The 13,554-nt window shown below is 44.9% G+C and overlaps 1 protein-coding gene across 3 annotated transcripts in view; it reads right to left on the bottom strand.

Moving 5' to 3' along the window:
• slit1a (slit homolog 1a (Drosophila)) overlaps window positions 1–13,554 on the bottom strand; it is an 86,954-nt gene that overhangs the window by 61,139 nt on the left and 12,261 nt on the right. For all 3 annotated transcript variants that reach the window (XM_034203847.1, XM_034203848.1, XM_034203849.1), the window contains exons 3-4: window positions 12,755–12,826; window positions 11,152–11,223 (exon numbers count right to left, since the gene is read on the bottom strand). In XM_034203847.1, coding sequence (XP_034059738.1) covers window positions 11,152–11,223; window positions 12,755–12,826 — 144 coding nt within the window. The remainder of the gene's footprint in view (window positions 1–11,151; window positions 11,224–12,754; window positions 12,827–13,554) is intronic.

Raw genomic sequence — 13,554 nt, 5'->3', positions numbered from 1 at the left:
AAGTCTGACTTCTACCTTTTCTTTTTAGTTACACCAACCTTGCTCCTATCAGGGGAGGCCGGGAGGAAAGCCAGAAAAGCAAATAACAAGAACAAACCAAAACATTGAGTAATGTGCAGTTCAGTTCTACGACATCTGTCAAACATTGGATATATCTTTGTTATGCTAGAGAGACTCAAAGGGCTGACAGCATCATGACAACTCCCAGGTTCCCTTCAATCAGCCGGGGGGAAACTTTCAACTAATTTGATTTTGACACCGACATCCCCCAGTTTTGACTTTACACGAAATGTGAAAGAAACTTTTAACAGTACTTAACTGCTCTGCCCCTAGAAAAGCAATGATGTTAACACACGTCTCACCATCTTTCATCGTTCTATATTCAGAAACACAGGTATGAAGGTGAATGAGGGTGAGATTGCCGAGGGGCTAAACGCAGCAAAACAACACTGACAATTCAGTCTCCATAGAAACTACTAGGAGCCATACTATAAAAAGACAAAGGAATGTGTAAAAAGTCAACCCTGCCCAGATTACAGACTGATGCTCTAATGATTCAACTGATGTATTTATTATATCCATCTTCGATTGGGATTCTGCCAAAGTGTCTGGCAATAAATCCTGTAGGAGGTCTTGTCTTATAGCGCACTCTACAAACCAAAATCACCAAAGCTGTTTAACAAAAAATACTCCTGAGAAAGAGGGAGAGGAAATAGACAGGAAATAAAAATGTGTAAAATGAACGTTGAGGAAGTGTGAAGGGCTTTCGTTCACCAGTCAGTTAGCTTGTTCATGTGAAAACTCTTTGTTAACCATGAATGGCCTCCTCTCCTTTACAACAGCTTTATGAAGTGGAACCTGGGCATATCCTCTCACACACTTGCACACTGACACTAAATATGTAGCAAGAATGTGCAACCTTCCTATGTATTATACTGCACATTGAAAGACTTTGAAGGCTTTTTCTCACCGTATTCTAAAATTCCATATACTACATCAATCAATAATGAATGAATTAGTTGGAAGTGGAACCCTAGCATTCATGAACGTGGTAGCCAGAAAAGTGGTCCTAATCTACAAGTCAGAAGTAATTCCGGTCTTTGGGTCTAATGAAGGTGTCAGGGGGGGGGGGGAGTAATAATAGTGTGTGGCTATGCGTTACGGATTAATAGACACACACAGACACACTCACACACATGCATAGATTGGTTTCGGAGGATTTAACAGGATTTAAGGAGTGGCAACGTTTCTTTAGACGTAGTCAAATCAAAGAGCATCAGGCATTGTTCAAAAATCCCTCTGTCCCTCTCTCTGTGTCCCTAGATGTATTCAGATGTCCATTTTATGAAGTGTTGACTCGCTCAAAGAGCAAGCGGGGAGAAGTCATGGAAAATGTTGTATTAGTTTGCGTGTCTGCCATTGATTTCTGGCCTATAGTCGTTGTCCTGCTTAAAGCATCTGACCTTCTGTGGCCTGTAAATATCGGGAAAGGTCTCCGGGATAATGTATTGGACAGAGGAATGCACTAAGTTACAAAGACCATAATGATTTGCCCCGTTCTTTGACCGCATTGTGTGTCTCTGTGTCTGGCTGGGACACTCTTGACTTCATGGGAACTGTCTGCATCTCCAGGTCCGGTCTGGGCTTGGCTTGACCTATTACTCTTCTTTTCTACAAGCCACAATCCATTGCTGGTAATATCCACTCCACTAACACCAGCAGCAACAACACCCCCTCCAGCCATCAGCTTGATCTCCACATGAAAGGGCCTGCGAGCTCATTACCACAGCCTGGGGCTCATCAGGGCCTCCCGTCCCCAGGTCTTTTATAAGCCAGAGAGGATGGAGAAATTCATCGAGGAGGGAAGAGGAATGGGGAAAGAGAGCTCATATAGGGCAGCCAGGTGTTAAAGATACAGATAAGACGCAGGGCGGAAGTAATAGAGGGGGAGGAAAGGGAAGTGATAAGGAAGGTAGGACAAGGTAGATGACAGAGAAGAAGTAAGGTACAGAGAAAGGGGCAGGGGGGATGATAGAGGGGAAATGGGGAAAGCTGACAGAGGGAGGAGGCGTGTTTCATCCTCCATAGGGCCCCAGTGTCACTCAGGCCTCCTCCAGCAGAGTCCAGCTTTGAAGTGATAATAGGGCTTTTGGCTAATGCTCCACTGCAGGTGCCCGTGGCTCCCTCTCCCTCTCTGTCTCCCAGCACAGCCACATAGATGAGAGGAGATGAGAATCCTTTCATAGTGTACAGATGAGGCCAATCTTTCTCCCCTCTGCCTCTTTTTCTTTCTTTCGCTTTATCTGCCAACCTACTCTATCCCCACACTATGTATTGCTTCCTAGGGACTGTCTGTCACGTTCAGGTCCTTCCATTGCCCTCTAACTAGTTTTTACTCCTCCTATTCTTTGTCTGTTTACTTGATTGAATTGCAGCACTTCACTGGCTTTAGGAGAATGGAATGTTAAACTACCTGGAAAAACTATTTAAAGTTCACAAGGAAAAGAAATAAACATTCCGAGCGGATCTCTACAGTATTACAAAAGAGGATTTATATTTCTTTCCTACCACACCTTCATTACTGTTTCCCTGCCCTTCTATCTTTCATCATTTCTGGTTTCCAACTGTGCCTTATTCCTTGTCAATCAATACTCGATGCCTCTCTCCACCTCAGCGCTCCCCCCTGATACAATGCACACCAGGTAAACACACACATAGATCTGGCTGCTTCTCAGTTGTAACACTCATTTCTGGAAGCTTTGCCTGGGTTGGGCAGGTGTGTGTGAATATGTGTGCAGCACACTTCTAGTTGAAACAGCAGGGAAGGGGAATCGATTCCATCCCTCAGCGATTTCCTGTTAGACTGTACAAAGCTAAGAAGTGAAGGCACCCCTGCAGACACATACTGTTTCTCACCGAAAAATATCTCTACGCTGGGCATACACACACACACTGTCTGGGGCTAATGAGATCACCGCTCCATACTGTGATAACAGCAGGAGAGTATTGTGAGAGGGAGCAAATATAGGAAACAGATAGACGTGTGTACTAGAATTCACTTTTCCCCCTGTGCTGGTTCACTGGCCCTGCACGGCTCAATATGTATTTTTACTGGAATGTGGGCAGTCCATCGGTTTACCTCAGCAGACAAGTGTCTTTTGTTTACTGAGAAAGTTGGATGGCTGAAGAGAGAGCACAGACGTGCAGGACAGAAGTTTCTGGTTGTATTCACATGTTTAAACTTGATTTTCCAAGTGTTGAGTCTGTTTTTGCTTCTCACAGTGTGTTTATATGCAGTACACATACAGTAACTCATAACTGTGTAAAATCAGAGGTGGGTGAAGAGGTTGATCTGAAGTGTTTATGACCCAAAGTAACAGCTTTTTGTTTGGAACAGTGTGTTTGGTGGTTATCATTTCAAAACTTGTATAAATTATTAACAGAACCATATGTCCTTTAAATGTAGACTACTGTTTAAGAGGTTCATCACACTTTTGTCCATATCAGCAGCAGCAAATTAATTATAAAAACTATGAAAATCTAGCCACATGTAAATTCCTTACTGATATTAAGGAAGTAAATTCAAGTACAAAAAACTGTGAAGGTTTTGTTCATACAGAAGGAAATTGCACATGTTTCAAAATATTTGTAAACATTTTTCAATTTATATTATAAAATCTAGTTTATAAGAAGTATTAATGTTTAATTTGTTATAATACATCTGAAAGTTGCCTTGATTTAGTCATAACTGCAATGCATCCAAACGCCCTCTGTGATTTATAATACATGGTAGCCTCCACGACACAACCGCAGCCCACAGCTGCATATTAGCAGCTCTTTAGGAGCTGTAGGAGGGAGGTGGTGTGCTCAAGTGCACCTCAACAGCAGGCAAAAGTTGCCTCATTCACTTAACCAACCAAATGTTCGATCTCAGATTTCAACTAGCAAACATGTTGTCACCAGTTTGCTTTATTACATAGCCTGCACCATGTCAACCTAATTAATCTTGAGGCACACAGGCTTTGTCTTTACACGGTGAAACAGTCACCAACTTCCTAAGTTCAGCTGCTATGTGGCAACAGCTCTGCACCCTGTGGAGTCTCATGAACAAAAGGCCTGGAGGTGTGCTAAGTATAAAGCCCTAAGAATGGACCTGCTCACCACAGACAGAGAGGAGACAGAGCTCAGGGTTCACACACGAACACACACACGTAGAAATATGGCCACGGGGAAGAGGAAGGAGTTTAACCTAAGACGCTCCTTCCACAGGATAAAGGGCTGCCTCTAAAGCCTGTAATTACGTATGCACACACACAACTAGAAATCCAAAAATCTCTTTCCATCCATTTCACCGCTCTTTTCCCAAGAAATTGTATAAGATCTCGTTCAGTAAATATGAGGCTCATTTGGAACCAGTTCACCTCCCAACTCTTGGGTGTTGCTGTGTGTCTTCCGCGCGCTCAGAAAAGGTAAACAACCCGAGCCCCTCAGAGCATTGGTTGCTACAGCAGCAAATCAGCAGGAGGTGGGCAAAGTATTTGTGCAATGGCATTAGTGTGATTGCATGTGAGCTTGAGTGTGTGTGCAGGCATAATTTGCCCTGCAGTTTGTTTGTTTGTTATTTTTAAATCTCAGAATCAGAGACGGAGCCTGAGGCCGTAGGATAGGGCTGAAACAACCATTTGCCATATGCATGTGGGTTTACTGGTCAATGTGAGTTTGGCAACACATGCGCATGTGTGGGCAGTTTGCTTCTTCCTGCTTTTGAGGACATTGGGAAGGGTTTTGATCCCCCTCTCCCTTCTGAACTCAAGGGCGGAGAGGCTGTGTTTGGGTCTGCTTGGGTGACTTCCAGTGCTGATCTCCAGAGTCTCAAGTCCAGACCCTAACAGCTCATAACTAGAGATTACACACGGACAATGTAGTCTTCCTGCTAAGCTCCTCACACACGACACTTCCACATGATGATCCAGAGCAGATATCGTTGATCGAAACCCCAGATCTCGAACTGTAGCGTAACGAGATGGACAGATGCACTGAGCGAGGGAAACACCTATTGCAGGGAGATTGCACTCTATTAAGCCTGTGATGAATGAGCCGGATTTTTCATTCTGTAGGCTGCATTCATGCTCCATGCTGTTTAACTGCACACACACACACACACACACACACACACACACACACACACACACACACACACACACACACACACACACACACACACACACACACACACACACACACACACACACACACACACACACACACACACACACACACACACACACACACACACACACACACACACACACACACACACACACACACACACACACACACACACACACACACACACACACACACACACACACACACACACACACACACACACACACACACACACACACACACACACACACACACACACACACACACACACACACACACACACACAAGCAGGACAACCCAACTAGCGCTATACGGGTTGTTATTCCTGGCTGGAATTGCAGCATTCCACAAGCCCCTGCGTGGTGATTTCAAGGAGTGAGTGTATGTGTGTTTGCGCTTGTGTGTGAAGACATGAAGGCACCCTTTTCGTTCTGTGTGTGACAGTTCCAATCTGGACCAGAGGAAGCCAGCCGTCACAGAGGCAAACTGTCGGCAGCGGCACAGAGAGGAGGAGGAGGCCTCCGCGAGTGAAATCCCTGTGTGTGTATACTCATGACGGATCTAGACCACACTGTGATGTCTTATTCATGCCGTATCAATTCATAATGACCAGGCCGGTCCCCAGTGTGAAGACGTACATGCACACACACACACAGATGTGTATGACTGGGACGGTCATTGCAGAAGAACATGTGAGTGTGCGTGTGTCTGTGTGCAGATTTGCCCGTACGAATATTTAGAGCATCAGAGCTGGTGTGGGTGAGTATGTAGAGCAGTGTGTACCAGACGCTGGACACACACACACACACACATCACTGATGTCCCAGCGCTTTAGTGTGAATATTTAACAAGCCTCAATCCATCTGTTCAATAATTCATGAGCAAGGACACAGAATCGTTAGTAAATATAAACACCGCTGTTTCTCTCCTGCCTTCGCCCTGTCTTTTGCACCTCTGACCGTCTCACTCTCTCTTCTTTGACTCTCTTTTTCTTTCTCGCATTCTTCTCCCGCTTCCCTTGTGCTGCGGTTGTGAATATTTCAGATGGCGGAGTGGTTTTTAAATTACCCCCTTTTGGCTTCCGCTCTCCTCACATGGTTTGGTCTGCATTTCTCTCTCACACACGGTCCGACTCGTAAAGAAAACAGCGACAAGCCATAAAAGCCACTTTTACCAGCTGACAAGGACAGGGCCAGGACGAGAGGTAAGGCAAGGAGTTAAGGCCTGCCAGGTCATTTCATACTCCTGCAGAAAGGTCTAATCCTGCATCTAGAATGTTGGAACTCAAAGAATCGCTTTGCCCACACTCGGAAAAGCTCTTCATAGCCTGCATTTTTTTTTTTACAGGTTTTGATATCTATACCTTGTTACTCTGGACAATCCACAGACATCATTATGAAACATGTTCATTCTACCAACAAAAATGCTCTTTCCCTCTTAGTGCTGTCAGCACCATAAAACTTAGAAAAGGACATCGGAAAAATCTACATTAACTAAACCAAAAATATCTGTAAGGGTAAATACCATTGGTAGTAAAAACCGCTTAAATTTGATGGTGAACCTACCCCTAAGAAGCCTCTGATGCATGCAGGTATTTTGCTTTCATTGTGTCTGAAGTGAACTTTGCTCGCTAAAGTCTCTGCAGTCAGTGTTTACTTAGTGTCAGACAAACCACAGTCAAGAAATCAGGATGTCTCCCATCGATGGCACAGAAACCCCCTGATGAATGGAATGATGGGTTGCCATGGGGACTGCTGCCAAGCGGGGGCCCATGTGGTCCTCCAAGGGAGAGAGAGACCTAGCACGTCGAGGCAGGTCATTCATAAGCAGAGACAAAGAGAAGGAAACGGCAACACCAGCTCGGGCCATTAACAGCCTGCCAGGCACACATGCATGCTCACACGCACATGCACAGCGCAGTATTATAACAACACATAAAAACAGTCACGAGGAGAAAATAAATGGCACATTCACGCCAGTCTTTAAGGCAGTTATACACAAATAGTCAAAAGTGGAAAGAGTTAATTTGCTGGCTTTGTGGCATAAAAAGTCTTGGAACACCAGAGTGACTTTACAAGCCAATCAATCTTCAGAAAATGAAAGGGTACAATAGCCTACTGTATATTGAATGGTAAGGAAGTCAAAACAAGTGGGAATACTGAGACAGAGAGATGATTTATAGGTTTAATGATAGTGCACATTATTTATTCTAGATCTGCTACCCCCAAAGAGTTCTTTCTTCTTCCACTGAGCTACCGTTCCCTAAGCATCAAGCGATCAACAAACAGAAAACACAGCATCCCTCCAACACAAACACAGAGGAGGCAGCTCCACATCAACACATAGTTGAAGCCGCTCTTTTATCTACACTCAAAGCCATATAAAGAACGTAATCCCTTGTGTGTGCCTGCCATCCACACATTAGCGCACAGAGATGTAATTATAGCGCTATTCTGCCAGTGTTTGTGTCTAATTAGAGTTATTTACATTTTCCCTCTTTTTCTCCGTCTTCTGAGTGTGCGCCTATGCATGTGTGTCACCCAGCCAATATTTCAGCGTGTGTGTTTAGGGTTTGTGTATATCAGCGTACCCGTCGTCAAGCATTAACATGAAAATGAAAGATCATAAAGAAGAATGGCCTCCCCTCTTTTCCAGGGTTTCATCGGCTCCCCTGCAGGTACTACCACACCCTCCCCCTCCCCCTCCTCCACCTCCGCCATACCTCCTGGGGTGATACACAAGGGAACACCTCTCTTAACCGTCCTCTCACCCCCACCACGTGATACCACACGTAAGACATTAACGAAAGCAACACCCCTTCAAACAAGCCTGTGTTGTTGCCGCCATTTGTTTGTGGCAGCAACAAGCAACACGGTAATCAAAAACCACAAAATACCCCTTCGCCTCCTCCTCCAACCCCCCATCCTGAGCCCAAACCAGATGCTATTACCCGGGGCCAGCTATCAGGCTAACTGCTCTTCACTCCTCCAACTCCGCTCACCTATCGCTCTTTTTTCTTTTTTTTTTCTGCGTCCCTCAGTCCTTCCTTCCTCCTGCTCTCCCACTGCGAAAGACACTAATTACAGACATAGATGAGTAGATTACAGATCTGAAGTGCAGTGGAAGTGGGATGAGGAGAAGTCAGGGGTGGTGGGCTGGGGGCAACAGGTCGTTAACAGTGATGAATGCAACTCTATTTTCACTGTTATTGTTCACTGATGTTCTTCGCAGCACCTCTCACCTCCCGGCCGCTGTTCCCATGCCTTCTCGACGACGCCATCCATCACAGGCAGCTTTAACTAACTCTAACTATCTCTAATCAATTCCAATTATCTCTCCTCTGCCCCACATGCATCAGTGTCGCTGGTATCTCTCCGGCATGGGAAGGGAAGCAGGAGTGTGGATAAAGAGATAGGCTTTTAGAACAGAAAGCAGAAAACGTAACTGAAATGAAAATAAAATGAAATATATGTGCACTACCTCCTTTTTTATGAAACAAGATGCACATTTTCAAACTTCTTAGGTTTGAGCAACCTTGCTATTAAAAATGATGTAACATTTGTTCATTTTGTATATTAGTAGGTTTTGTTAGCCATTTAACATCTGTGTTATAGCAAGACCACTCTTTAGTTTCCCTTTGTAGTGGAACCTCATTACCCAATTAGCTTAATGACTGCATGGAAGTGGAGTGTTTAAAAACTCCCCACAAATCAACAGTCTTCTACTCATTAAACAACAGCCTTTATTAACCCAGCTAGCTTCTTCCTTAAAAGTTTAATGAGAGCAACCATCTCATCTGCTATCCCCCCCTCTTCCATCCCCTACGTCCTTCTTTCTGTTTGTCCTCTCAGCGGGACGTCTAAGACAAATAGCCACTTTGTTATACAAAGCTTTTCCCCAAAGCCTCCCTCCAGAAGGAGCGAAATGAGAGGGAAAGAGGGGAGTCTGAGAGACGGAGGGAAAGAGTGTTAAAAAGTATAGAAAAAAAGGAAAGGGGCAATTAATCCTGCGTCCAGGAGAAGAGAAACCATCTGGGTTAGTGCTCCACCTGAGGGCAGCAAGCTTTCACATTAACCTCTCTTGTTAGGATCATAAAGACAGACCCTAACAAGCCCCCATGAGCACTTTGAGCAAGTGAAAAGAGTCACACACACACAAATACATAACGCAACCAAGACCCTGTTTCTCCTTCTATCTATGTCTCTATCTCTTTTTCTCTGGTATCCTCAGAAAAACACACGAAAAAGCGCAAAAGTCTTCCTCTGGGAGCTGAGAACCTTTTAAGTCCATTAAAAGCTGCTGGCGGGAGCGAGACAAGCCTGTAACCTAACCACATCAGACTGGAACCAGAACCCACCGTGTGGCCCAGACACGCCGCTCAGGAGTTAAGAAACGCATTACGAAAAACCTTTGTCTTCTACCGCTGTTCCTGATCCCCAGTTACTGGACCTAATTTTTAACAAGCACTAGAAGTCTTTCATGAAGTAACAGCTGTCAATCAAAACACCAGCACCTTAAAGATGGCATTATTTTAAATCCATGGCCCAGGATTGCACATTTGTTTTAACTGCTAAAGAATGTAAAGCACCTCCACACTTAAAAAGCTTCAAGGCCAATTACGGTTCTCTTTTATCCAGCCAAGGATAGAGAACAAATGAGTATATACAGAGACACATAGCGAATCGATTAAGCAATGTTAAACAAAGTCTCCAGAACGTGGCAGGAAAAGCCAGCGCAAGGTTTAGAATAATGAGCGTGAAGTTAGATTGGATGAAACAGGGGAGCTGTGTTAGTACAATCCTCTGGTTGTTGGCAGAGCCCGCCGCTACATATGGACTAATCACACTTGTTCAAGGCCATCCGTTGGTCTGGAAGGCCTCGGTCTGTTCTGTGTCTATTCCAGCTAGACAGACAACCTAGTGCTGCTCACTGTAAGCCACAAGCAGGCCAGCTTATCCCCAGAAGATGAGTCCTTGCCCTAAAGCCCTGCAGGTTGTTGTTGGCCTAATGGTAGGTGAGGTGAGGCGATAGTTGCAAGGAAGTGACAGATAGATTCAAGATGGTGTTAAACATCAAAAGCAAGATAAACAGAGGCCGGGATCATGGGTTAGTTGTACCACTATGTGGATTGAAGGGAGGGAAATTATTTTTCCATGTCCCACTGTTTCATTATTCCCAGATGCTACAAGTAATCCGAACTGGAATAATGGAAGCTGGAATGATCAGCTAGCAAAGGGACACTGATTGTCTCAGAGAAATAAAAGAAATGGAGTCTTGCAGCAGAAGGGAATACAAGTTTAGCATTACTGTGGGATTGTCTTACTGCATGGGGCACACCAGTGTCACAGTATGGGGGCGTGAGACAGTACAGGATTGGCTATAAAAAGTGGAAACTGAATGAAAACTGTGAAGACACATCTTATTCAAAATATGATTGAAGAATGTGATTCTACTGGCAGAGTGAGCTTTGGGGACTTCTCCTGTGACATAAAACGACCTCATTAAGGAACACAGACATCCTTTCACCCTCAAAGTCGAATGTGGCAGTCAGTTATAGTCCCAATGTCACACCAACTCTCTTTCAGCGGAGTCTCTCGCAGACAGACTCAGAGGAACTGCAGATGACTTGGCACAAAGGCCCAACAATGTGCAAAGAACTCAGATTTCCGATCATCCAGCAGCTTTACAATGGAAATCACAGTGCACACTTCACAAACTTCACCTAATAAGTCTGAATGTTAATGACATCTGATGGAATTCCAGAAAAGAGAAATTGAAGCTTTATTGTCCTTCAAAAGCCAACATTCTTCCGACTTTTTGAAACCATGCTGTGCAGTATATTGTTGTAGCACATACGGTCTCCGAGCAATATCGGTGGCTTGCATAATATGGAAAAGGCAAAGAGAGATGGCGTGTGTGTGTGTGCTTACAAATAACAAAATCAGTGTGCTCAAATGAAATAAAAAAACTGAATGTACTTACAGTCGAGACAGGGCAGGGTTCTTCTGAAACAGCAACTCAGGAAGCTGCTGCAGTTGATTACGGTTCAGCCGCCTGCGGCAGGGAAAACATATGATCAACCGGTGAATTTGTGTATTTGTGTGTGTGTGTGTGTGTGTCTGTGTCTGTGTGTGTGTGTGTGTGTGTGTGTGTGTGTGTGTGTGTGTTTCTACGCATGCGTGCCCTTGTGTAGGCTGTGAATAATTTCTGCTAGCTGCCGGAGAATCGACTTAGCCACAGGCTATTGTGTTTCAGTGTGCTCTGAATGTCACATACATATCCAACTGAAAGTTCAGGGGAATTAAACTTCTAGTCAGAGACACCGCCGTAAATCATCTCTGCACAGTTAAATTACGATGCTGCGCCGAGTAGAACTTGGTGCTCTGCTGACTTTCTCAGAGTAACGGAATAGCAGCATTTCCATTTAAACAGGCAAATTACATCCACCAGTTATCTGAGCATGAACAGATTTTATCGTGGGAGAACTATCAAAAAAATATGTTTCTAGATAAAAAAATTGAGAAATGGATGCGACTATTCAAGCCAAAGGAAGCACTGACAGGAATTATGGTTGGCAACGTCAAACAACTAACGTCCAGGACTCGCAGGCTTTATGCAAATACACAAAATTAAGTCAATGAGAAACAGACTGTTGCTAATCTGTTGGAAACCATAACTCTCTTCTCCCTGAATGGCCCATTGGAGGCACATGGGAGTGAATGCAGCGGCTGTGGCACTGAGAGGCTGCGAGAGGCAGGCCGCTGCCATTCCTTGAGACACATTCAGACAGATGTTGGGACCTGCGCCACTCACTGTATACACTGAGAAGGGTGCTTGGCCAGCTGAGGTGGATATTTAGTGCCTAATGGGCATTAATGGTCTGCTGTACCTGCTGCTGGGTTAGTGGCTTTTAAACATTAGAGAAACGAGCCGCTTCATTTCCACATTGGTCTGGCAAACGGATATGTCTACCCAATGTTTGGGATCAGTTGAACTCGAAGGAGTAAGGGGAGGGGGTTGAGCTGTACACGTCTGGAGTATGGTAATGTAAATTGTTAATGCGGGTTTCAGATCTGGGGAAAGTCTTTTATAAGTTAACCACTGTGTGTGCATGACGGCATGTGTCCTTAAAGTCATCTGCTGTGCAGGCTTCCATGCGGCTAGCACTATTGATTTGCTAATGAGCTGGTTGAGGTGTGGTCGGCTGTGTTTGTCTGTGTGTTTTCCCAGTCGGTTTACAAGCTGCTGAGGAGTCCTGGTGCTGTCCAGATGAGCCAGGGTCTGTGGTGGGGGAGGCCTCTTAAGCCCACATATCCCACTGAGGGCATTCCTGTCAGGCAAGGCTAATACAAAAAATACTCCCCGCCTACGCGGTACCCTCTCAGCACCATCCGACCACAAAGGAATGACCAGGAAGTGCCTCACACTTGATACACCATCCATGGTCAGTTCCTCCTGTTAGTGTCATCACACATTACTAATCCAAGTACTGGATATACATCAGTATTAGGGCTTTGATATAAGAGGAGGAAGAAGTGTTATTTCTGATCAGGCTTTCTACAGACAATGCTGGGGTGGTACTCACAGTCTCTCCAGCTCCTTCATGTCATCAAAAGCTCCACGCTCGATCACAGTAATCTGATTCTCCATCAGCTGCCTGCAAAGAGGAGGGAAAGAGAGCCTTTAGAGACAATGTGATACAGTGTGGCTTCAGCTTTTTTTTACGAGTCTGTAAAAGGTCACTCAGGCTTTAACAAAGTAAAGGGGGCTTTGGGTGGCGGGCTTTTTTGCAGCACGTATATTCAAACTGGATGCAGTGTATTTATCACACACGCACGCACAGAGGAAAGTGGTGTGGACTGAGGGCACAGTGTGGAATCTTGGCACAAGAAGCAGGAATAGCAGCCAGGAAAGTTTCTAAGGTGGCTTAGAAAGTGTGGGCTCGGCTCTGGTGTGGTCCACTGGGTGAAGGGGCTGGGTGGAGACGAGACGAAAAGGTAGGCATGGGGTCAGAAAGTGCAAGAGGGGAAACTGAGGTGGTCTCCAGAGTTTTCACAATTGGCACAATAAAGGGAACGTCAGCTGTGTGTGTATGTGTGCCTGTTGGAGAGTATCAAAGTCGCAGGCAGTACATCAAAGTGATTAGTCACACACAAACAAACACACTTACTGTACACACACAAGCAGGAACACATCCTTTCCTCACCTACATTGCCAAAGCTAATGCACCCGAAAAAAAAGGTTTTGGAAGTGTTACAATAACACAAGGCCAGGAAGGAGAGAAAAGCGTCCAGCAGCTTTAGAAGCAACAAGAGCTTTCCTTCATTACGTATACAACTGTTCTGTGTTGAAGGCAACCTCTCATGTCTCCTGTGACGCCGCGCT

The sequence above is a fragment of the Gymnodraco acuticeps genome, unplaced genomic scaffold, assembly GCF_902827175.1.
Source record: "Gymnodraco acuticeps unplaced genomic scaffold, fGymAcu1.1, whole genome shotgun sequence".
Taxonomy (NCBI): Eukaryota; Metazoa; Chordata; class Actinopteri; order Perciformes; family Bathydraconidae; genus Gymnodraco; species Gymnodraco acuticeps.
The sequence above is the reverse complement of the archived record's forward strand: the minus strand, read 5'-3'. Positions and strand labels throughout refer to the sequence as shown.